Genomic DNA, 26271 nt, shown 5'->3' on the forward strand with positions numbered 1-26271 from the left:
TCAATTCCACGATTGACAGCCAATACACCATACACCTTCTTAACCACAGAGTCAACCTGCGCAGCTGCTTTGAGCGTCCTATGGACTCGGACCCCAAGATCCCTCTGATCCTCCACACTGCCAAGAGTCTTACCATTAATACTATATTCTGCCATCATATTTGACCTACCAAAATGAACCATCTCACACTTATCTCGGTTGAACTCCTTTTGTCTGAAGGGTCTCTGCCCGAAACATCTACTGTTTATTCATTCCCATAGATGCTGCCTGACCTGCTGAGTTTCTCCAGCATTTTGTGTGTGTTTGTTGCTCTGGGTTTTCAACATCTGCAGAATTTCTCGAGCTTAGGAATAAATAGTTGATGTTTTGTTCCTGATGAAGGGTCTCGGCCCAAAACATCGACTCTTTAGTCCTTGTGTTCCTCTGGCATTTTGTGTGCGTTCAGTCAGGATCGGGGAGAGATTTAGATGTGTGAGTTGAGCTCAGGGACGCCCCACCCTGGCACAGGTTTGGACAGTTCACGTTCAGAAGGGTCCGACTGGCCTCTTCAGAGGGGGCTGAGCGCTGGCGTCACCCGTCAGCCAGCCTGGGTAAGGACAGGGGATCGACTCCCCTGTACCAGGTGGTTCGAGGGCACTTTGGAGTATTGTGTGCAGTTCCATTACAGGAAGAATGTGGAGGGTTCAGAAGAGGTTTACCAGGATGTTAACTTCCCATCTTATGATATAAAATGATGAAACTCGGGTTGTTTTCTCTGGAGGATCAGGGGAGACCCGACAGAGACTTATCAGATTATGAGAGACATAGGCAGGGTATAAATGTCAAGCACGAGAGAGCATAGGTTTAAGGTGAGAAGGGGGTGTTTATAAAGGAGACGATTTTTCTCAGAGGTGGTGGGTGCTGGAACGCGCTACCAGGGATGGCGGTGGAAACGGATACACAGCAACATTTACGGGGCATTTCAACAGGCACGTGGGCAGGGAATGGAGGAATGTAGATCATGTGTAGGCAGTAATGTTTAACTTGGCATCAAGTTCAACCGTGGCAGGCCGAAGGGACTATTCCTGTGCTGGGCTCTTTGTTCCAGATATCCTTCATTGAATTTAAACTCCCAGGCAGTCATGGTGAGATTCGAGCTCATGTTTCAGGGGCGCAGGGCTTGGGTCCAAGATAATGGTGGGAGAGATCGGCAGAACAAGCGAAGTTTTGTCTGTGCGCGCTTGTAACCTGTGGGAGGTAGAAACTGGGCCGTTAAAGGGCGCTTGGGGAAGGAATTTGCAGGGTCATGCTGGCTTGGACCCCACAGCCTTGATCTGATTTGCTGCCGTGTCTCTGGTCAGGTACCTTTCCACGCAGGTTCTGAGCGGCCAAGGACCTCTCGTTAACGGTACCGGTGTCTGTCTTCCAGGACTGGAATCTCTGCGGGATAGCGCCCACTCTACGCCAGTGAGGTCCAGCTCCCACACGGACAGCTTCGTCACCCACTCGGGGAAAACCCCAGTCGCCGAGGGCAATGACCGGACGTCGGTGATCGCAGATGAGTCGTACAGTCCGGCCTCCAGCGTCCTGCCGACCCCGGTCTCAGAGCCCGGCCCAGAGTACGTCCTCCCCCAGCAGGACCACAGCGGTGCCGGCAACTGTGGCATCGAGGAGGAGAAAGGGAGCGAGGTGGGAGTGGCGGCAGAGACAGAAGAAGGGGGCAGAGGGTCTGCTGCCTCGCCTGATGGTGTGAGTGAGAGGGAACAGGTGAATAGATTTGTTTTAAGCGTGGCCCGTTTGCTGCTGGTGACTGTCGGACTACTCTTTGCCTTACTCATCCTCCTGATCGCTCTAACAGAGTCAGATATTGACGTAGCGTTTTTACGTGACATACGCCAGACCCCTGAGTTTGAACAGTTCCATTATGAATACTTTTGTCCCCTCAGACGATGGATGGTCTGCAAGGTACGCTACGTGCTAAACCTTCTCATTGACACATGATGGCGCCCAGCCGGAGAAGTCAGCCCAGGGACACTGAGAAGATGCGACGAAGTCAAGCTCCCCCTCTCCCCTCTCTGTGGCACCATCCATGTTTAATGGGTGAATTCAGCTGCTGCCGGGGAGACTTTCTGACTCAACGAAATTCCGAGAGGAGTTGTAAACCACATTCAACCATTGCCCTTTTTGCCCAGACCCTACACCTTCGAAGAAGCTCTTGGACTGTTGTGCTATATAAGGTCTATTAGAGTAAGCGATTAACTATTAGTACCCACAGGAACTGAGTAACACTGTATGGAGTTTTCGTTATTGTGATGTTAAAGAGGTGTGCTGTCTTCAGACTTGAATAAAGGTACCAAGACTACCCCATGATATAATATTAGAGCAGGTGGGTGTCTCGTATCTAAATATACTAAACAGTGACAAAATGCTCCCTCAAAATTGTAACATTTTAAATGTTTGTTAATTATCTCCTTGTATTATTTTGATGATGATAACGGTGTTGGATCCCGGTGCTTTTGTGACCCAGGACTGAGGCAGGAAGCTTGCTGCTTACGGCCGATTTGTCAAGAGTTCCAAGAACTGTAAACGAAGGACGAGGAGCTGAGAGAACAAAGAGAAAAATGAAAAAGAGGTGGTGTTTGTCTAATACTCTGAGTTATAACACAAATTCCAGTGAAACAAAGATTCAAAGTATATTTATTATCAAAGTATGCTTAAAGAATGCAACTCTGAGATTTGTCCTCCCGCAGGCAGCCGCCAAACAAGTAATCTATAAAATAGCCAGATGCAAGTGACGTGAAAACTGACAACTAGGAAGCTTCTAGAAACACAGATGCAACTGTACCGTAATAACTGGAAAATCCACTGAACAATTACATGTATGTAAGTAATAATGTAAAAATATAAGCAAGCTTAAAGTTGAACTACAAAGGAAATAACAATTCTGCCCCCTAATCCAACAGCTTCTTGGGATATCCCAAAAAAAAGATTTTTTTCGTACTGATTAGAGGACACTGTACATGCAAAATCCTAGACTGGGTAATGGAACATTGTTTGATCAGTTTTTAAGGCTGGAATGAAGGGAAGTTGAGTTAATGTGTGATATGTTCCTTTTCATCAAGCTTGTTTAAACGACACAATGCCACAGACTCTAATACCTCAATCCGTTCAGTTGAAGGATTTATCGTGCAGTTTATATATGGGGGTGTTTGATAAGTTTGTGGCCTAAGGTAGGAGGAGTCAACTTTGGAAAACCTAGCACATATATTTTTCAACATAGTCCCCTCCTAAGTCTACACTTAGTCCAGCGGTCGTGAAGCATATTGATCTTGGACCCCCCCAGAAAGTGCCCACAGCAGGGGTGATTGTTAAGTTTGTGGCCTAAAGTAGAAGATGAGTCGCATCCTGACTCAAACTGGAGAAGGACAGCAAGGTTTCTTTCCTGAAGGTCAGTGGTGAACAAGATGAACATTAAGACACCAGATCAGAACTTCTATTTTTGAAAAAGGCAGTTATTTTAGCTGTATGTTTAAAATTTCCTATAACATCAGCAATTATAAAACAGGATACTACTTCCTTACAGTGTTAAAGCAAGAACAATTTTTTAAATTCCAGACAGACTTAATAGTTGAATCTTGCCTACAGTTGAAAAACAAACTTGCAACCTTCCAGAAAATACTCTAGCTGGCATTTCAGAAGGGGCTGCCTGCAGAGAGGAAAAAAAAAAGTTCCATGGACTGGTACCAAATAAGTTAACATCCCATTTTATATAGGCAGGCAAAATGTAATCACATAAGGGCTTAGAAAAAGGCTGCTGTTATGGTGAATACTCCTGTTGTTGAGTCTGAGGTGGGGGTAAAGCAGGTGAAGGGCACAGAAAGCCGAATGGTCAGAGGGAAAAGGTTATGATAATAAAATGCCTACCCATTTTTCAGAGGTATGTGTGAGTTAAAGCACTCCCTCCCATAAGCACTTCACTCGTAATTTTCTTTAGCCTTTAATATGTACAGAAAACACTTGTAAATTTCAAGCACTATGGTAACAAAAAAAGCAAAAAAGAAACTAATGCTGTAAATAAAAAACAATGAGCTACTGCAAATACAGTATACTCAGCAGATCAGGTAGTATCTGCAGAGAAAGAGTTATAATGTTCCAATCACAGAGCTTCCAACAGAACTGCTCTACAGATGTTACCTGGTCTGGTAAGTGTTTGTAGTATCCTGTACGTGTAGTAATGGAAATGCCCAGATCTAACAGCGTGCAGTGCAGTGAGCAACATGCACTTCTGTGCCATTGAACCTTCCATAGGAGTCGTGTTCTGCTGAAGGGGAGACGACAGACTGTACACTCCAAACCACTCGGTAAACTAGCCATAGAAATCAGTCCAGGCCTAGGATGTTCACGGGATCCATCTCATTTTTCCAGACAGCACACTCAGTGGACTAGTTTGGAATATAGTGTGTTATCTAATCAGCAGCAAGGCATACTGAATATCAAACTCACAGAGAATGGTTTTCGTGATGTGGTAAGGTTCCTCCTCTCCCTTTACAATGATAGTGGTAGCCTCCAATCTGAGTTGAACTCCAACTATTCATTTAAGGTCTTATCCATGAACACGTGAAGTCGGCCACTCGAGTTTCCACCAACCAAGATGTTTTTGGTTGGGTGCATCACGTTGATGGAGCACACAGATGCCAGCCATTCAGCATCCTTGAATTCATGCACCTTGATCCCTGTGCTGTGGAACACCTCGATCTGCCTGGGCCTCACCATGCTACCCACAACAAAGCAATCTTCCATTTTAGGATCCCAGACAGCTCGGAATTTGGTCAGCCAGCGTCCAGTGTTATTGTTGTGGCTATTTAAAACAAAAATAGGTGGTTAATAAACATACAGATATAAAACTATTACCTAGTTTAATTGCATAAACACAAGAGATTCTACAGATATTGGAAATGTGCAGCAACACACACAAAATGCTGGAGAAACTTGATGGCTCAGGCAGTATCAATGAGACTATCAGCTGGTTTAAATGGCCTGGTGTTTAAGCCCCACTCAGTTAATCTCTCACACATCACCATATCCTTATACCCCCTTCCCCATTATTTAGCTGACTGCTATGCTCCAGCTAGCTATCTGCACATGCAATCAGAGTGAGCAAGATCGAGAAGAAACTATCAAGAGTTACTTGTATAGAACAGTACAGGCCCTTTGGCTGTCAAGATTGCTGCGTGAGTTGAAATGGTGGCTAAGGAATATGTTGTGCTGGCCTTTATTAGTCAGGGGGACTGAGTTCAAGAGTCCTAAGTTAATATTGTAGCTCTATAAAACCCTGGTCAGACCACACGTGTGGAGTATTCAGTTCTGGTCACCTCATATGTGCAAGCTTTAGAGAGGGTGCAGAGGAGATTTACCAGGATGCTGCCCAGAGTACAGCATGTTTTATAAGGAAAAATTGAGCAAGCTGGGGCTTTTCTGTTTGAAGGGGTTGGCAAGTGACTTGATAGAGGTGTACAAGATGATAAAGAGGCAGAGATCAAGTGGATAGCCAGACTTCTTCCAGGGAGGGTAGAAATGGCTCATACCAGGGGGGTATAATTTTGAGGTGATTGGAGGAAAGTATGGGGGGGGGGGGGGGGAGAGAATGTCAGGTAGGTTTTTTGTTTTTACAGAGTAGTGGGTAGTGGAGTGCCCTGCCAGATGTGGTGGGAGAGGTCCACTCAATCCATGTCTCTCATAATCTTGTACATTTCGTATCCTCCTTTGCTCAAGAAGAGAAAGGTCTAATTAGCTCAACCTCAACCAAGCTACTGGGAGAACTGCCCCTTGTCCTATTCCTGGTGAATTCTGCCACCTTCTCCCTCCTCCACAATTAGCTGTGGTTCTTTCCTACAATAACTCCAGTGCAGCTACTTTTAAATAACAAGAACAGCTGTACTCTTTGGCCTTAGAATGATCAGGTACACGGAATACAAAAGATGCTACAGAGGTGAGTAGGTGAAGACAAGGTGGTGGGCAAAGCATAAGGAGGAGAGAGAGGAGCAAGGATCAATTTTATTTACATGTATTGAGAATTTGCTGTGGTGTGTTGGTCAGGGTGTGACATGCAAAAAAAAAATCAACAATTATACAGAACAAAGAATTATATAAAAATAAAGCTAGAAATAAGAGATATTGAACATAATTATGTATAAATACCAGTATGTATTTACAATGTAAACAGCATTATAAAAAGTGGTTTGAAGTGCTTACAGTGCAGTGACAGAGGTAATGGAGGGAGTTGATCAAATTAACTGCCTGGAGAAAAGATCTTAAGATAGTGTGATTTTTTTCTTTACTAGTCCTATAGTGCTTTCCAGAGGGTGATCTTAGAAAAGGCATTTTGCTGGGTAGTGACTACGATTATTTTTCTTTGTCCTGGCCGACTACAACCTTTACCATTGACCTAACAGTTTGCTGTAATTTGTGTATATTTTGAGAGGATGCTGCAGTATTGGCTGCTGAGGATACTCTCTCTGACAGCAGTGCAGAATTGCACTAGTGTGCTCTGGGAAAAATGGAATTTTACAAACTGTTGCAAGAAGTGCATCGTCTGCCGAGCCCTTTTGTTAATGAAGGAGATATGGTTCTCCCACATGAGGTCCTGTGAAGTAATGCTGTCCAGGAATCTGAATATTGAAATGGTGCTAATTGTAGGCGGGAAGACATGCAGAGGATACTCATGAGAAATACAGGATAGAAAATGCATCCCTTAACAGAATAAAACATCCCAAGGCCCTTCATTGTGGTGTTGTGAGGGAAAGCAACACAGAGGCACAACTAGTGGGACTGCTGCCTCACAGTGCCAGAGACCAGGGTTTAGTTGTGACCTCGGATGCCGTCTGTGAGTGCTTGCACATTCTTCCTGTGGCTGTGTAAGTTTCCCAAAGGCACTCTGGTTTCCTTCCACATCCCAAAGGTGTGCCGTTAACCAGCTGCTGTAAATTACCCCTGGTGCTTTGAGGTGAGTGGTGGATGCGGTGGGCAGGGGGAGCTGAAGAGAATGACTGGTGGGATTAATGTAACTGGGTCAGTGTGGATGAGATAATAAATACTGTAAATAATTGGAAGGAGTTGACCACAGCACTTATATGTGGGCACACAGAACTGGAGTGAATTCAGAAAGACTAGAAGGATCAGATGGATATGGACAACTGAAGCTATGAATCTGTACCTCTGGATTAATTTTACTTACGTTATTGATGCAACACATGGAATCTTAGGAATTATGGTACTTGTATCAAATACTCTGTAAAAACATTTGAAGTCAATAATGAGGATTTAGCCCACTGCATCAAGTATTTTAATTTATAAAACCTATACACATAGCTCATTCACTTTCTTACTTTAACCAGCAGACTCCTGGTTAAATCTCCTAGACTGACAGGGGATAGTGGGCAGGGATATACCCCCTGAAGCAGAACCTGTGTTACTGGCTTCCACTGAGAATCAACACTCCCCCTCCACCCCCTGAGTTACAGTCAGGGCCCAGCACAGCAAAGGTGTCAGTCACTAAATCACCTACACAACTGGAAGCCAATAAGGGCCCGTTCCTTGCATTATACAGCCATAATCAAAAGTTCAATGCTTGGAAGACAAAGACTTCCAGGTCAGTCAAATCAACCAGAAAACACTTAAAAAAAACTAAAAGGTGAAGAGATCAAAATTGCCATCATGCAATGGCACAACTGTGGAAAGATGGGATGTAATGGAAATATATTGGGTAAATGGTGTTGAATGACTTACACACAGCAAAGCAACATAATGAAGGGAATTTCACTGCATCTCATCAATGCCAGAACTGGTCTATTGGTGTAATCTGATAATTAGTTAAACTGCTGAGATCACAAGCTACAAACTTTAGCTGTTGTAACTTTTTAAACAGTCTGCTGTGTCTAATGAAACTATTTAACTTTTGCCAAACTCATCTACAATTGCAAAGCTTGTTACCTGATCCTATCATCCATACTGGTGGTCACCACTCTCTTACCAGTAACTGGTGAAAAGTAGGCAGAGTTTATACTCTTTGCTTGGGTACCCACGTGTGCCACTGGCATTTTAGATGATGCTTTTAGATTTCTGATATCGTAAATACTTGCACACCTGCCAAAACCAAAAGAAACAAGGTGGAATTTCATAAGGATATAGGGGCACCAATTTAAACTTGGTGGAATTAGGCTATTCAATTAAACCCCAGCTTAGAAAAGCTTATTTTCTCCATATCAATAGAGTCCAGACCAAACAAAACCTTAGCATTCTATAGTTTTAATACTATCAAATCACTGGGTCAGAGCTTTATTCAGCAGGGAGTACGGCTGGGGTCATGGCTGAAAGGAAGCTGCAGATTTTCATGACCTTGTTTTACTTATTTATTTTAAAATTTTAATCAAATATACAGCACAATAAAGGCCTCCTGGCCCGATGGACCTGCACCACCCAATTACACCCATGTGACCAATTAACCTACTAACCCATGTCTTTGGAATGTGGGAGGAAGCCCATGCAGTCACAGGGAGAACATACAAACTCTATACAGACAGCACCAGGATATGAACCTGGGTCACTGGTTGTATAATAGTGTTACACTAACCCCTAAGCTATTGTGCCACTCCAAAATGAAATTGAAACTTGATAAACAGATATCTGGTACATTTGGTACCCTTTAAGAAATTATACAAAAGCTCCTTTTAAAAAAAAATTAAATAGAATTTTGAGTTTAAGAGTTAAAAATAAAGTAGGATTTATATGGCAATACTGTACATGGATAAAACTACATAGGATAGCACAGTAGCGGTTAGCACAACGCTTTACAGTACTAGTGACCAGGGTTCAATTCCCACCGCTCTCTGCAAGGGCTATGTACATTTTTCCTGTGACCACGTGGGTTTCCTCTGACAGTCCAAAGGCGTACAGGTTAAATGGTCATTGTAAATTGTCCCAGGATTAGGGTTAAATCCAGGTTTTCTGACAGTGTGGCTCGAACGGCCAGAAGGAAGGGAGGGGATGGATGGATGGATGGATAGCCAGACAGATAAATGCCCCAACACCAGTAATCTCTTCTGTTACGCGAACTCACTGTGAAGCTGCAGTTACAAAATAATGCCGATCCACTGGGTGAATGTTGATTGTCCGTAAATGTTTCAAGTTCATGTTCACTCTCTGCTCTCCAGAAATGCTGCAGAAAAGGAAATGTAAAAGTTACTCTCATTTCAAGATTAAGCAGTACCTGCAAAAGCTTAACTTGTTCACCTGGCATTAACCATAATTTACCTACAATACTAGCTTCAAAGTCTCTGGTAACACCGCGCACAAAATGTTGAAAGAACTCAGTAGGACAGACAGCATCTATGGAGGGGAATGAACAGTTGATGTTTTGGGCTGAGACCCTTCATCAGGACTGGAAAGGAAGGGGGAAGAAGGTGGGGGGAGGAGAGAGAGGGGTACGAGCTGGCAGGTGATCAGTGAGACCAGGTTAGAGGGAAGGTGGTGGGTTGGAGAGGGAACCTGATATTCTGGGAGCAACATGTACATTAAATGACTCCGACATACTCCCTTTTCCACTCCCCCTTCTCCTTCCCGTCATCATCCCCCAGGCCACCGGAAGAGCATCCAGTGATCCAGTATTTGAATCCCAGCTTTTCAGCCACACGCTGAACTGCACTACTTTCCTAACTCATGACTCACTAGCGTGTAGCACAGGGAGATTTGCAAGCTTACATCCTTACAGGTCCTGATTTGTAACTTTTGATTTAATTCTCTGAATTCCATTTTCAAACCTTTCTCCTTCTTGCTGTCTCTTGTTACGACCAATATGGACCATGACCTATGGCTACATGCCTTTCAGAACGTCCTTTGCCTACTTAGAGACATCCTCGATATCAGACCAGAAAAGCAACACATGTTGCACCCACTGTCACAGGATGCTATCTGTGTCCCTGACTATAGAATTCCCTGTCATTATAGCTCACTATACATGGGGTAAGGGGGTGTACAAGCTGGCAGGTGATAGGTGAGACCAGTTGAGGGGGAAGGGGAGTGGGTGGGGGAAATTGGGAGGTGATAGGTGGAAGAGGTAAAGGGCTGAAGAAGGAATCCGACAGGAGAGGAGAGTGAACCATGGGAGAAAGGGAAGAAGTGTGTATGAAAAGGAAGAACCTGAGGGAAGAGATGTGTAGGCGAGCAGAAAAGGGGTGAAAGTGGAGTCAGAATGGTTAATTGAAAATAAAGAGATAGGGAAGGGGAAGCAATCACTGGAAATTCATGCCGTCAGGTTTGAGGCTACCCAGAAGGAATATGAGGTGTTGCTCCTCAACCTCAAAGTGGCCTCATCGTGGCGGTAGAGAAGGCCATGAACTGTCATGTCAGAATGGGAAGTCAAATTAAAATGGGTGGTTACTGGGAAAACTTCTGTGGCTGATGGGGTAAAGGTGTTCAGACACCGTTGTTCTTTGGAGATTCAATACAATTCCTTCAAGGCTAATAATCCACTAACCATAATATTGAGTACAGTCAAACTGCTGACCACCCCAATCTTTCCTCCTCTCTGATGCTCTTTTCCCCAAGAAAAAAACGTGAAAGTTTATACGACTCAGTATAACATTTTATCTGACAATGCACCAGCTTTGGTAGCTGTATGAAAAGAGGGCACATAATTTTAAGTTGTTATTGTGCAAAGAACTTCGCTGAAATTCAATGTCCAAAACACAATCAATAATCCCAGAGCACCGTTAATACTGATAGTTTATTTAGTCCTTGCATTACTCCCTGAGAGAGACAAACAAGGAGTTTACAACCACTGTTAGCAAATGCAAGGTTTACCGAAGAGACAATTTTTCTCTTTAGCCTATACTCTCAGTAACAGCGCTCACTAGACCCTAAGAGATTAGCTTGATATGTCGCACAGACGTTGAAATATACAGTAAAATGTTTGTGTTAATGACCAACACAGCGCAAGACTGTGATGGGTGCAGCTTGCAAGTGTCGCATGCCCACAACTCATTAACCCTGACCTGTACATCTTTGGAACGTGGGAGAAAATGGGAGCACCTGGAGGGAAGCCATGCAGAGATGGGGAGAATGTACAAACTCCTTACAGACAATGGCGGGAATTGACCCCAAGGTTGCTGGCTGTGACCCTAAGCACTGTACATCCAAAGTATGGTGCAAGGACTGAAGTGGTTCAAGAGAAAAGCACCATCTTTTCAACACTACCAGTAAGGCTTTGCAAATAATGCAAAGACAACCCATGAACAAACGATGAAGAGTCACTGCCTTGAGGGGAAGGAAGTTAGCAAGAGAAACTGAAACCACCAATAGAACAAACCGTTTACACAAAGGTTTATGAAGTGTGAGATTAAACACGTTACTGATGCTCACCTTGGGGTTCGCCTGTCCACTATAGCCACTTCACCATCCCAGTGACTGACAATCAAAGTGGACCCATCCTCAGCCAAGAAGTCAAAGGAAGAGGTATTCCACTCATTGGATACGTATACCTAGGAAAATATACAAAGGTAGGTATTTCTATTTGCAGAGTAAAGAAATTAGAAAGTAAATTTACAGTTTTTTTTAAACAAATGTATATTTGTCAGTCTATAGATTTCAGGACAAATTAATACAGATACCCAGATCAAATCCAAACATGTGATACATGAGTGTAGAGAGTGTTCAGTAGTGGGCTAGGCACGCATCTGTGATGTGCAAATGTGCATTTGATCACTAGAAGCTCCAGGTCGGGTAAGCAGGACCATGAGTTCATCATAGAGCATACTCCATCCACCTTGCCTTTAAAAGACTGAGCAGAGGGAGGTGAAGGTACTGGGCTACAGCATTGCACTTGAAATTGCTGATGTGAGCCACGTTTCTGTAAAGCAGTGTACACAGCAGTCTGATTTAGTCATGAAGCTAAATGTTTGACAGGAATATGCTCCAGCATTGAAGGACATTTTCTTTTCATTCCTGCCTGTAATGTATAAATCTAAAATACACGATGTGAATGAAAGAGAGCTACGACAACGTGTAACCTTTTCTTTCAAGGCCGATGCTATAACTGCACACCTCCACATTTTTTTGTCTACCGAAGCAACCCCGTGCACATGGATTTCTTTATTCCTTAAAATTATTGAAGGTGGTTGCTTTTTGTTGCATGTAGCATACTGACAAACACCCTGGCAAATTCCTAATACATGCTTGCTTCAGCCACTACATACTCTCAACAAAAGTACAGGCAAGCCCAAGAGAATCTGACCTTCCAAACAAGCACATTATAATCATCTGAACTCGACACAGAACTGAGACAAGACCTTTCAATTTCTTGCATATCTCCACTACCCGTTCCCATGATATTTTGCCTTGCATAATCATTCCCTTTGTCAGTTCACATCCTCAGCCCACACCCCATCATTGAACCCTTTGACTTACTGCATCCCCTCACCCCAACTTTCCTTCCCTATGTACATTTAATACCTACTGCGTCCAGTTGTTCCTACAGGAAGCAGTAAATCATGGCTGCTGCCTGATCCAGAGTATTTCTGGATATTCTGTTTATATTGCAGAATTTTAATTCTTTTATTATGTGCCAATAGTAACTAAAGCAAAAGGAACTTAAGCTGGGCAATTCTCACGTTGTACAATCACAGACCGTCTCTATATCAAAGTTCAAATTAAATTTATTATCGAAGTATGTATATGTCACCATATATCACTTGGAGTTTCATTTTCTTGTGGGCATTCATAGAACAAAATACAATAGAATCAATGAAAAACTACATGCAAAGACTGATAAACAACCAGTGTGCTTAAGACGACAAACAAACAGGAAACAAGCAAGCAGACAGACAAATAAATTATAGAGTTCTTGAAAGCGAGTGTATAGGCTATGGAATCACTTCAGTGTTGAGTTGAATGAAGCTATCCATACTGGTTCAGAAGCCTCTATATAAAAGGAGCTGTGGACTTTGTGAGCGAAGGGTTTAATGGTTTAAAGATCTTTGGTGTGTATTACCTCATCAAAGACAGCAGCAGCAATATTTCCGCAGCGAATGCTCCCATCATTGCTCACTGACAGGAGCTCGGCGGAGTTGGAAGGGGAAAAGCACAGGCTGTTAACTGTACCGCAGTGAGGTTTGAACTGAGCAACAACGGCATCCTCAGCCCGAGAACTCTGCCAAGCAAAAATCAAAAGCATCCAATTTTTAATTCTTCAACCAGGGTATATAGCGATCTGCCATTTGTGAGACTTTCTTTATTCAATATGGACGAATTACAACATTGACAGCATTTCGCTACCTTTCAAGAGTCTCTGAGGAATACGGTAACAACAAAAAAAAGCTAGTGTGTACTGACCAAATCCCAAATTCCAACATATCCGTAAGTGCTTCCCGCAGCCACCAGAAACCTCTGCTCAGACGGATGAATGGCCAGTGCGGACACCCGTTTCGGTGTTACTTTAGCAACAAGATGTTCTTGGATCATCATCCGTTTCAAACTGGACTTGTAGCTGCTCAAATAATGAAGGGAAGTTTATAGAAAACCACTTAAAAATTGTAATAAGCTGCTATTTAAAATTTAAAGAACTTACATTTTTAATTCTTCTGGTTGCTTTACTTTAACCTGTGATTCTCCCTGTGTCAAAGTAGCAAATGTTAAGTTACTAATGAAAGTCAGGACTTTCTCTATAATGTTAACTTTGCTTTAAGTTATCAACATCTACACTACAAATCAAATATCTAAATTAAGTTAAATATCTAAATTAAATTAAGTTCTTGCTGGTGGCAAGAATTGTGGAAGAAAGGAGATGGGCACCACCATCGAACAAATCTACATGAAATATTGTCGCAGGAAAGCAGCATCCATCATCAGGGAATCCCACCATCCAGACCATACTCTTCCTGCTGCACCATCAGGAAGTTGGGACAGGAATATCAGGACTCACACCACCAGGTTCAGAAACAGTTATTACCCCTCAACCATGAGGCTTTTGAACCAATGGGGATAACTTTACTTGCCCCAAAACTGTAATGTTCCCACAACCTATGGACTCACTTTCAAGGACTTTTTATCTCATGCGCTTGATATTTATTGCTTATTGATTATTATTCTTTATCTTTGTATTTTCACAGTTTGTGTCTTTTGCACTCCAGTTGAATGCTCACGTTGATGTGATTCTTTGTTAATTCTATTATGGTTATTATTCTGTTATGAATTTATTGATAATGCCTGCAAGAAAATGAACCTCAGGATTGTATATGGTGTCATATAGATACTTTGATAATTTACTTTGAACGTTGAAGAAACAGAACTTAAAACTTCACTGACTCATGTGCCCCCTTCTTTCAAGCCGTGGCTACATCAGCTATACAGGTGTACCCCACTTTACAAAAGTTTGCTTTTACAAAAGACCTACATTAGTACCTGTTTTCACTGACTGAAAAGTCTGTCTGTGAGGGGTTTATATGTTCTTCCCCGTGACTATGTGGGTTTCCTCTGGGTGCTCCAATTTCCTCCCATACTCCAAAGACGTGCCAGTTAGGATTAGTAAATTGTGGGCATGCTATGCTGGCCCTGGAAGCATGCTGACAATTGCGGACTGCCCCTAGCACATCCTTAGATTAGGTTAGTGGTTGACACAAATGGTGCATTTCACTGTATGTTTCAATGTATGTGAGAAATAAAACTAATCTTCTTGCTTCAGATATTTATGAAATTCACTTATTTATTTACAAATTCACAAATTTATGTATTCACTGGAGTTTATATAAGCAAAGGACAACCTGTTAAGAATATTTGAGGACTTCGACAAGGTGGATATGGAGAGGATATTATCTCTTGTGGAGAATCTAGGACTAGGGGTCACTGACTGAAAATAAAGATTTACTGATCTAAGGCAAGAGGAGGCAAAATATTCTTCTTCCATCTCCCTGAAGGTTGTGGTAGTTGGAGCTTTTCCCCAAAGGGTAGTGGAAGCAGAATCTTTGAATATTTTTAAAGGCAGAAGCTTATTGCTTCTTCAGAAGCAAGGGAGAATCAGATTTATTATCACTGGCATATGTCATGAAATTTGATCTTTTGCAGCAGAAGTACAGTGCAACACAAAAGTATACTATAAATTACAATAAAAATTGAATTATTGATTAGTTAATTAGTTTAAATTTTAAACAATAATTAAGGAGGAGAGTTGGGCATGGGGCTAGCAAACCCATCCTGTAAAAACCAAGTGCTACAGAAACAGCAACAGAAGCTCCAAAGACCTCAACCCCGCTAGAGGACGTATCTTTGATCGGCTACACTTTGAAAGCCTGGCCCAGAACAGAGGACTCTGGTAAGCTGCTGTTGCCAGCCCATGTCCCAGTAGGGGTGATGGGCTTAAGAAGTGGTTGGTTTCACTGTCCATTAAGAAATGTGATGGCAGAGGGGAAGAACCTGTTCCTAAAAATGATAAGTGTGTATCTTCAGGTTACTGTACCTCCTCTCTGCTGGTATAGTAATAAGAAGGCATGTCCTGGGTGGTAGGGGTCCTTAATGATGGATTAGAAGATAACACGGGTAGACAGGGATACTGGGTAGAGGTTGTAATATCAGCCCTGATCTTATTACATGGCAGAGCAGGCTCAAGGAGCCATTTTTGCCCTCAATCATATATTTGAAAGTTATTTTTGTGCTCGTAGTTGTCAGATATGTTGTTCTTGTAACAACACACACAAAATGCTGGTGGAACACAGCAGGCTAGGCAGCATCTATAGGAAGATGTTCTGTGTTGTTCTTGTGTCAGGTTTAGCTGGAAGCTGAATTTCCAAGCACAAGTGCAGCATGATTTCCACAGTCCATAGCTTGACTTCATGACTTTAACATTGAAGGCATTCTTAAAACATACTGTGGACAGTAACAGCAACTTTAGACTTGTGAGTGTAAATTCTGAAGTTGCAGTCAGTATGAGGGAAACACTGGGTTATGCAGGTAATCAGTGGTGTTTTCCCACAAAATCTGCACCCTCACAACTGTTAGTAACATTTTCGTCATCTGAATTAGTCAGATTTATAAGCTTAATTGATTTAACCACTTCAGAGCTTAGAGTTAGTCACCTGCATCCCATTTTGTAGAAAAGAAAACATAGCAGTACATATATAAATGGAATACCTGACTAATCTTTAGCCATGTGTTTATCAGATCCTCGGTTACTTTGTTGTCCTCTTCATCATTTGCAACCATTTTAATAGGTCCAGAGATCTGAGGTAAGATTTAACATCAGCTTGTTATTTTCCTTCCCATCTCTATGTGAATCTGTCTATTGTAGCTGGTTGTATAATAACCTGCTACTGCATTTAAAAGCTAGCTGCAATTATGTAACCACTCTCAAACACCATGTATGTGACAGTCAAGGCTCTGGTCTGCTATTCAGTACATTACAATGTATAACCCATCCTGAAGTCAAGTTGTCAGCAGTGAAAGTGGAACTGTCACCTTCACTTGTCTGAGGGTTGGTGTGGATTGTCAAAAGGACTAAAAACAAGGCCTGCCATGTGGGCAGATTATCTTTTTCTTTAAACAGCAGCTATCCTTATCTGAAAATGGCATCACACAGTTATGCTGCCTGAAGAGCCATCTATGATAAAAACAACACAGACTAACTACTGTAATCAGACCTTTACCAGATTCACACAGCAATAACTGTTTTGTGCATTAAATTGAACAACAGATGTTCCTTTGAGTATGAAGTGGGGAAGATGAAGGATGGTTGTTAAGGCAACTTACATGTCCAAAAGTCACATGCTTTAGAAATGTCTTCCTAGTGAAAGCAGGCAATGTACAAACTTGTTCCCACTACTAAAACAGATCTCATTGTGAAGATGAATTAAAAATATTTAAAATCCAATCTACCAAGCCTCCACAGATCTCAAGAGTCTTAATCTTTGCGCCTCTTGTTACCTACTAGAAAAATCACCTTCTCAGTCAAAACACAAGAGTCCTATTTGAAAACAAAGTTTCTAGTGGGCTGGAGCTGCAAGGACAAAAATGATTGTGTACAAGAGCAGAGATGGTTAGAAGATCTATGAAGAGTGAGGATGGAGGTGGGCTGAAGAGTGATACAGATCAGAAAAGGAAGAGAAAGGGGACACAGGGGAAATCCAAAACCATAAGCATTACATCAAATTGTTACTATTTCATTACAACTAGAAGTAATCATTCAACTTGTAGAACATGCAGTTCTATGAGCAATCTTAATAACCCCACTTAGTTCGCTCCAGTCAATTGTCTGACAAATGGCCATTAAAATTCCCTTTCCACACAGCTCTCCTACCACCCACCAACTATAAAGTTAATGCCCAGTGGCCAGTTAAACTGACATTCAGCACATCTTTGGGATGTGGGAGGCAACCAGAACAACGGGGTTCAAACCCTTGCAGTTACAGGGAGAAGGTGCAAATTCTCCATGGGTATCGCCTAAGGCCAGGATTGAACCCAGACTACTGGAGCTGTGGGACATGGACACTGTCAGCGTATACCACGAGGCTGAAGGACAGCTTCTATCCCACTGTTATAAGACTATTAAATGGTTCCCTTGTATAAGTTGGCCTCTTGACCTCACAATCTACTTCATTATGATCTTACACCTTATTGTCTACCAGCATTGCATGTTCTCTGTAACACTTTATTCTGTATTCTGTTATTGTTTTACCCTGTTCTACCTTGATGCACCGTATAATGATCTGATCTGTATGACTGGTATACAAGACAAGCTTTTCACTGTATCTTGGTACATGTGACAATAATAAACCAATTCCAACTTCATCCCATCCGAGTGCACAACAAAAAAAAGCTGAACACCTAAGATGGGACAAATCCCAAAATGAAGCAGTGTCGCAGTTAGTGCAAGGCTTGACAGCACCAGTGATTGCTGATGGAGTTTCAATGGCCACTGTTACCAGCAAGGAGTTTGTACGTTCTCCCCATGACCACACAGGTTTCCTCACACATTCCAAAGTCAGATGAATTAGGGCAACAGACACAAAATGCTGGAGGAACTCAGCAGGTCAAAAAGCACCCATGGAAGTTAACAGATAGTCGACGCTTTGGGCCATGACTCTTCTTCAGGACTGAGGAAGGGGGAAGATGACCAAATAGAAAGGTGGGAGGAGGGGGAGGAGGGGAAGGAGGCTGGCTGGAAAGTGTTAGGTGAAGCCAGGTGGGTGGGAAAAGTCAAGGGCTGGAGAAGAAGGAATTTGATAGCAGAGGAGAAAGGGAAGGAGGGGATCTAGGGAGAAGTAATAGGCAGGTGAGAAGAGGTAAAAGTGGGCGACTAGAGGAAAGAGGGGAGGGAAGAATTACATTAGTAATTTGAGGCCATGCCATGTTGGCGCTGGAAACAAGGTAACACTTGCAGACTGCTCCCAGCACTATCTCGGACTGTGATGGTCACTGATGTAAAAGATATGTTTCGATGTACATATGACAAATAAAGCTAAGCTTGAGATACATGGATACTGTGGACCAACCCGCTCTTCTGTCTCTTCTGACATCGCAGATGTTCCTATCGGTAATTCTGGGACTTGGGCATCTGTGGATTTCAATATTTGCAGCCGCATAGAACGCCGAACCACAGGTTGCCCTCCAGAACTTCGAGGCTTCCCTCTAGAAAAGGATGAAGATTGTCATTATGCATCAAATGTGAGATTATAAATCAAAATAAAATTAATGATTGTCTGCAAGATTTAACCTTTAACCTCCAGCTAGACATTGTTCTTCCAATTTCAGTAACTGCTTTGCCCATCTTCTACAGTAAAGGTACAACCGCAATGAGTTGGTGCTCATGAAGCTTTTGTTGCCGATATTTAGAATTACAGATAGGACGAATCATTGTTACATATTCGCATGGCTCAAATATTCAAACACTGAAATATCCTGTGGACACTTTATTAGGTATGCCCGCTCATTAATGCAATTATCTACTCAACCAATCACGTGGCAGCAACTCAGTGCATTAAAGCATGCAGACAAGGTCAAGAGTTCAGTTGCTGTTCAGACCAAACATCAGAATGGGGAAGAAGGGTGATCTAATTGACTTTGACAGAAGAGTGATTGTTGGTGCCAGACAGGGTGGTTTGAGTATCTCCTGGGAATTTTACGCAGGACAGTCTCTAGAGTTTACAGAGAACGGTGCAAGAAACAAAAACATCCAGTGAGCAGAAATTCTGTGGGAGAAAAATACCTTGTTAACAGGGGAGGACAGAGAATGGCCAAACTAGTTTAACTTCCACAAGTTACAGAAGTGGTGTGCAGAAGAGCATCTCCGAACGCACAACATGGACGTGGATGGGCTAAAGCAGAGGAAAACCACACCGGGTTCTACTTTTGTGCCTAATGACGTTGCCACTGAGTATACATTGATACCAAAAGACGATGTGGAAAGACTTAGCTACAGCAGATTCGTACTTCTTCAGTGGATTCAGTTTCCTCTGTCGTGCTTTTTTAACATCTCCCCAGAGTTTTTTGGCAGTCTGCAGGGCAAGAGCAAATTGCACAGGTTGGCGGACAGCATTTTCAAAATACTTATGAACAACTGATCCTTTGCTTTGAACAGAATTGTCAAAAGGACTGCATCGAGGATTGTTAAAAGAAAAAGAATAGATAGTTTGAATTAAAGACACTTGTGTTCGCTAAGTACAGCTTGGTCAAGGTCAAATTAAGCTGAATAGCAAATTGGAAATTGGAACACAGTACTATACAAGCCTTTCAACCCAAGACATTGTACTGACCCTTTAACCTACTCCAACCCTTCCCTCTCGCATAGCCCTCCATTTTTCTATCATCCATGTGCCTAAAATTCTCTTAAATGTCCCGAATGATGCCTCTAACATATTGTGTTAGAACCATAGAACATTACAGCACAGAAACAGGCCTTTTGGCCCTTCTTGGATGTGCCGAACCATTTTTCTACCTAGTCCCACTGACCTGCACCTGGGCCACATCCCTCCAAACCCCTCTCATCCATACACCTGACCAAGATTTTCTTAAGTGTCAAAAGTGAGCCCGCATTCACCACTTCATCTGACAGCTCATTCCACACTCCCAGCTAATGTTCCCTTTAAACTTTTCCTCCTTCACCCATCACCTCATTTTTTTCTCCCCTGGCCTCAGTGGAAAAAGCTTGCTTGCATTCACTCCATCTAAACCCATCATAATTTTATACACCTCTATCAAATCTCCCCTCATTCTCCTACGCTCCAGGGCATGAAGTCCTAACCTATTCAACCTTTCTCTAACTCAGTTTCTCAAGTCCCAGCAACATCCTTGTAAACATTCTCTGCATTCTTTCAACCCTATTAATATCCTTCCTGTAATTAGGTGACCAAAACTGCACACAATACTCCAAATTCGGTCTCATCAATGTCTCATACAACCTCACCATTACATTCCAACTCTTAATCTCAATACTTCGATTTATCATTCTTTATCATTTGTGGTTTTCTGGTGCTGCATTGGATTTGGGATAACAATTATTTTGTTTTGCTTTACACTGTGTACTGGAAATAACATTAAACAATCTTAAATCTTGAACTAAATTGAAATAATTAAAACTGGAATTTATAAACTAGTCTGAGTAACATGAAACAGAAATCTGTCACATAAAAACCGACTCATTCACTTCTGTCCCCAAAGGAAGGACAGTTGTTGCCCTTCCCAGTTCTGGTGTTCATGTCACACTAGAGCAAGTAGTAGGCTTGAGTTTCAGTAGACTCCACTATTATGTAGCAGTGTAGACAGGGAATAACTGTTATCCCCATATTGTGAGTCGTTCCAACAATTAACCTGTACACCACCACAGGTTTCCATGTAGCCACTTGTTTACCCACTCACTAGTCTTCATCAGTACAGAATGCAAACATTTGAAAATTACGGCCAGCTGACATGCATTCACACGCAATAAATAATGATTTAAATCACTAGGTACTGCTTGCATTCTTAACTAATAACTACTGATTTGAATTGAAGTTACTCTGCTGGTGAAGTCAAGTCACTTTTATTGTCATTTCAACCATAACTGCTGGTACAGTACACAGTAAAAATGAGACAACGTTTTTCAGGACCATGGTGCTACATGGAACAGTACAAAAATAGATGGTGCTCACCTCCAGCATATTCAATGATGCAAAGAACTTGGCATTTTCCTGAATGTTTTTCAGTCGCTTCCTTTCGTAAACTGACAACTCCATAGATTGCTGAAATGAAGGAGGAAAACTAAAGTTTATAGGTGCCAGATATTGCAGTGAGGGGATGGTATTATACCTAATCCACTTTCCTTCTTCAGTGCACCTTCTTGCCCCTAATTTCCTGCAAGTCAACCTTGACCAAGACACACCCACACATACCAATACCCACAGGCTCAACCACATCATCCAACACCCGGGCACACCAGCTGCTTTGGTGTCCTTCCACAACCTAATGATGCACCAGGTAAGTTAACTGGTAGTTGTCCTGTGATTAGATGACGGCTAAATCTGGGATATCAGGGATTACTTGGCAGCACAGCTCGGAAGGCCAGAAGAGCCATTTCTGCACCATATCTCTAAATTAAAACTGTCGCATCACGTAAGCAAGAGCAGCATGTTCCTGTTAGGGGGAAAGGTAGGCACTGCAAGTTCAGGGAACCTTGTCTGCTGAGAGATAATGGCTCTGATTGTTTTAGGTAGCAGGGTATGAATGAATCTCTCCATTGGGCAGGATCCAGCTGGGGTGTTTCTGGGTGGCTTGAAAACATCAACTAGCTCACCCAGACTGCAATGGTTTCCTAGACTGGAGCTCAATTTATGTATTATTTCCAAAACAACTCCCTCATGGAATATAGAGGTCACGTACTCAGAAAGTGGCAATACCCAACATTCTCTGAAGGAACAATACAGCCAAGTAATTGAAGCAGCAGTGGGACAGCTCCATGGACAATTCTATTAGTTTTAAATAGTTATAGAAAAAGAACAGGTCCACAGATTAAAGTCCTGAACTTTGAGGGTATTAGGCAAGATTTTGCTGGTGTGTTTCTGGGCAACTTGAAAGGCAAAGGGACATTTGCCTAGTGGGTGGCTTTTGACAAGAGTACAGGGGTAGCATGCCCCTTTTAGAGGAAAGGATAGACATACCAAATTCAGGGAGCCCCAGAAGATGAGAGATGGAGGCACAGGTAAGAGAGAAAAAAAACAAAGCAGAAACCACATTTACGCAGCTGGCTACACAATAATCCCACGATGAATATACAAAGGCTCGAAAGGGAAATCAGGAAGGCAAAAAGCAAGTGTGAGATGGATTTCGCTGACAAACCCAAGAAATTCTTCAGTTACATTAAGTAAAACAGTAACTTGAGAGAGACCAGATTCTCTTCATCCATCACTATGTATGTAGTCCTGTCTTGAATCACAGTTATGTTTATGTATTTCTTGTGATTGCTGTTTATATGATGTTATGTTCCTGTGAGGCTGCTGGCAAGTTTTTCATTGCAATAGTGAATATGCCAATAAATGTGATTTTCGTTCAATAAGATGATCTCTTGACCTCATGATCTATATTTTAATTTTTAGTTGAGATGGCACAACCCTTCTATCTCTTTGAGCCAAGCCACCCAGCAATCCTCTGATTTAATCGGGAGGTCTGTTCTGGGACCCCTTCTCTTCATGATTCTTATAAATGACCTGGATGAGGAAGTGGAGGGATGGGTTAGTAAATTTGCTGATGACATAAAAATTGGGGGTGTTGTGGATAGTGTGGAGGGGCTGTCAGAGGTTACAGTGGGACATTGATAGGATGCAAAACTGGGCTGAGAAGTGGCGGATGGAGTTCAACCCAGATAAGTGTAAAGTGGTTAATTCTGGTAGGTCAAATATAATGGCAGAATATAGTATTAATGGCAAGACTCTTGGCAGTGTGGAGGATCAGAGGGATCTTGGGGTCCGAGTCCATAGGACACTCAAAGTTGACTCTGTGGTTAAGAAGGCATATGGTGCATTGGCCTTCATCAACTGTGGGATTGAGTTTAGGAACTGAGAGGTAATGTTGCAACTATACAGGACCCTGGTCAGACCCCACTTGGAGTACTGTGCTCAGTTCTGGTCACCTCACTACAGGAAGGATGTGGAAACTATAGAAAGGGTGCAGAGGAAATTTACAAGGACGTTGCCTGGATTGGGGAGTGTGCCTTATGAGAATAAGTTGAGTGAACTCATCCTTTTCTCCTTGGTGCGACAAAGGATGAGGGATGACCTGGTAGAGGTGTATAAGATGATGAGAGGCATTGATCGGGTGGATAGTCAGAGGCTTTTTCCCAGGGCTGAAATGGCTAACACGAGAGGTTATAGTTTTAAGGTGCTTAGAAGTAGGTACAGAGGAGATGTCAGGGTTAATTTTTTTTTAGGCAGAGAGTGGTGAGTGCATGGAATGGGCTGCCAGCTATGTGGTGGAGGCTATGATAGGGACTTTTTAGAGACTCCTGGATAGGTACATGAAGCTTAGAAAACTAGAGGGCTATGGGTAACCCTAGTTAATTTCTAAGGTAGGGACATGTTCGGCACAGCTTTGTGGGCTGAAGGGCCTGTATTGTGCTGTAGGTTTTCGATGTCTCTATGTTTTAATCCTAGCCTCATCATAAGGAAATTTACAATGAGCAATTAATTTACCAATTGGTACATTTTGGATGGTGGGAGCAAACGGTAGAACCCGAAGTCGCACGGTCACGAGTGTAATGTAGGTCAGGACGGGACGGGGGTTAGGGAAAATGGAAGTCTGTTGAATAAACGTGGTTGCTCAAGCTGCAGCGGTGTCCCAGTCATATCAATATTACAACGGGGAGAACGCACTTATAGGCAGCCCTTGCACCTTATTGCCTACCTACCCTGCCTCATCATTGTAAAAACCGCCTCAATGCATTACATAATCTGTATGAATGACGAAGTTTTTTTCTTACCGTACCTCGGTACATCCGATTTATAACCAATGTAATACTAAACTTAACAGCCCCCTATCCCCATCGCCCTCCTCACCGCTGCTGGAAGGTCATCCCCGCTGCTGTAGTCGGTGTCCGCGGCCGGCGAGCTCTCGGATCCGGCCACAGGGCGTCCACTCGCGCTGCCCCTCACCGGAGGTCGCGGCCTCTTCGCCAGCGGTTCGTCGCCCGGGGCCTCGGGAGCGCTGTCCGCCCGCAGCCGCTTGCGGTCCAAGCGCCTGGTGCCGAGCGCCTTCATCTCCTGTCGGGGGAGGGCGAGAGTTAGGCCCGGAGTCAAGGCGGCGGCGGCGGCGGCTTGCTGGAAGGGAGAGCACAGCCCTTACGCAACTTCTCCCGCGCGCGCCCTGGCCCTTGAATCTGCGCGCCACCTTTCACCCCTCGCCCGCTGATTTTAATAGGGCTTATGCAAGTCCGCCATCTTTTAACACGCAAGGCCGGATGGGATAGCAGGAAGGGACCACATCTTTACACAAGGCTTACCCTGATTCACGAAGCGTCACTCAAAGGCTCTTGATCCTTTGGAGATTGCAGCTCCTACTTAAAAGAGCCTTTCTTTTACCTGCAAGCAAAAAGCTCCCACAACCCCCCCCCCCCCCCCCCATTTACTGTCCCGGAGATCAGAACACTGTAACACTGGGTTAACACTATTTTATTCTGTACATTCTCATTATGACTTCTCAATGCCCCAGCAGTCCAGAAGATTGCATCTCCTAAATAAAAAAGCACAAGCTATAACCATTAACGCTAAAATGAATATAATCAATAGGAATGTTATGTGTGAACATTCGGTACATAATAGTCGTTCATTAAAGATCCACTTGGAAGATGAATAGATTATATTGGACAATTTCAATCAAACGCAGGTCTAACCTAGAAGTAAATAACCTGAACTGATGTAATAACCGTGAATCAGCTCCATTCTCTAAGAACTGACATATAAGTTTAGTTACGTTATTACATACATAGCAACGACTAGCTTCATCCTTCTGTAATTGTACTGTGGCAGCAAACTGCAAAAAATATTTTAATAACTATTATTACAATACTATATATATATATATATAAATAAATTTAATGAAATTAATTAAGTGTCAAAAAGTGAGTTAGTGTACATGGGTTCATTGTTCATTCAGAAATCTGATGTCGGAGGCAAAGAAATAGTTTCTGAAATGTTGAGTGTGTATCTTCAGGCTCCTGCACCTCCTCCCTGATGGTAGCAATGAAGAGGGCATGTCCTGGATGATGGGGTCCTCAATGATGGATGCCACCCTTTTGAGACACCTTCTTTTGAAGGTGTCATCGATGCTGGGGAGGCTCGTGCCCATGATGGAGCTGGCTGAATTTACAACTTTATGCAGCCTTTTCCGATCCTGTGCCCCTCCATTCCAGGCATTGATGCAACCCGTTAGAATTCTCTCCACAGTGTATCTGTAAAAATTTGCAAGTATATTTGGTGACATACCAAATCTCCTTAAGTTCCTAATGAAATATAGCTGTTGCCATGTCTTCTTTGAAATTGCACCAATATGTTGGGCACAGGATAGATATTCTGTACTTGAATCTGCTCACCTTTTCCACTACTAACCCTTCGATGAAGACTAGTGTGCGTTCTTTTGACTTCTCCTTCCTGTAGTCCACAATCAATTCCTTTGTCTTACTGTTGTTGAGAGCAAGGTTGATAACTCAACCAGCTGATCTATCTCAAGTATGCCTCCTTGTCACCATTTGAAATTCTGCAAACAATAGTTGGCAAATTTATAGATGGCATTTGAGCTGTGCCTAGCAATATAGTCATGGGTGTAGAGAGTGTAGAGCAATGGGCTAAGCGCGCATCCTTGAGTCCTGTTTGTCAGAGAGGAGATGTTATTTCTGAACCGCACTGACTGTGGTCTCTTGGTGAGCAAGTCAGGGATCAGTTGCAGAGAGAAGTACAGAGGCCCAGGTTTGAGCTTGTTGATTAAAACTGAGGAAATGATTGTGTTGAACACTGTTCTGTAATCAATAAAAAGCAGCCTGATGGAGATATTGCTATTGCCCAGGCGTTCCAAGGCAGAGTGATTGCATCCGCTGTAGACCTATTGAGGCGATAGGCAAATTGCAGCGGGTCGGGTCCCAGCTTAAGCAGTTTATTCTGGCCACGGCTAACCTCTGAAAGCACTTAATCACCGATGTGAGTGCAACTGGGCAGTAGTCATCTGGGCAGCTCACCTTGCTTTTCTTGAGCACTAATACGATTTTAAGCTCCTTTCAAACATGAAATACATGTGAGT

General features: G+C 42.8%; 2 protein-coding genes across 11 annotated transcripts in view; one reads left to right on the forward strand and one right to left on the reverse strand.

Annotated features, from left to right (window-relative positions):
* LOC132382636 (FERM domain-containing protein 5) overlaps positions 1–2410 on the forward strand; it is a 171144-nt gene extending 168734 nt beyond the window's left edge. For 3 of the 8 annotated variants that reach the window (XM_059953052.1, XM_059953053.1, XM_059953054.1), the window contains exon 14: positions 1409–2408. In XM_059953052.1, coding sequence (XP_059809035.1) covers positions 1409–1980 — 572 coding nt within the window. In that variant the 3' untranslated portion in view covers positions 1981–2408. Of the gene's footprint in view, positions 1–1408 lie in introns of all 8 variants that reach the window. The other 5 variants (XM_059953050.1, XM_059953056.1, XM_059953051.1 and 2 more) reach the window with 4 other exon arrangements.
* A 36-nt stretch (positions 2411–2446) lies between these two features.
* wdr76 (WD repeat domain 76) lies at positions 2447–24411 on the reverse strand. Of its 3 annotated transcripts, XR_009508435.1 has the most exons (14): positions 24039–24411; positions 21144–21233; positions 19447–19511; positions 18510–18645; positions 16153–16242; positions 13598–13641; positions 13363–13516; positions 13022–13180; positions 11395–11513; positions 9095–9193; positions 7969–8121; positions 7214–7267; positions 4483–4837; positions 2447–2580 (listed from the first exon to the last, which is right to left on the reverse strand). XR_009508435.1 is itself a non-coding variant. In XM_059953057.1 (13 exons), the coding sequence occupies exons 1-13, from the start codon at positions 24237–24239 to the stop codon at positions 4567–4569; spliced, it is 1635 nt and encodes a 544-aa protein (XP_059809040.1). In that variant the 5' UTR covers positions 24240–24411; the 3' UTR covers positions 2660–4566. The 3 variants fall into 3 exon arrangements, 2 of the variants coding, with proteins under 2 accessions (XP_059809040.1, XP_059809041.1); XM_059953057.1 differs by lacking the exon at positions 2447–2580 and having other exon boundaries at positions 2660–4837; XM_059953058.1 differs by lacking the exon at positions 2447–2580 and having other exon boundaries at positions 4698–4837; positions 8009–8121.
* Positions 24412–26271: the final 1860 nt, after the last annotated feature.

Source organism: Hypanus sabinus, chromosome 28 (genome assembly GCF_030144855.1).
Source record: "Hypanus sabinus isolate sHypSab1 chromosome 28, sHypSab1.hap1, whole genome shotgun sequence".
NCBI classification, from domain to species: Eukaryota; Metazoa; Chordata; class Chondrichthyes; order Myliobatiformes; family Dasyatidae; genus Hypanus; species Hypanus sabinus.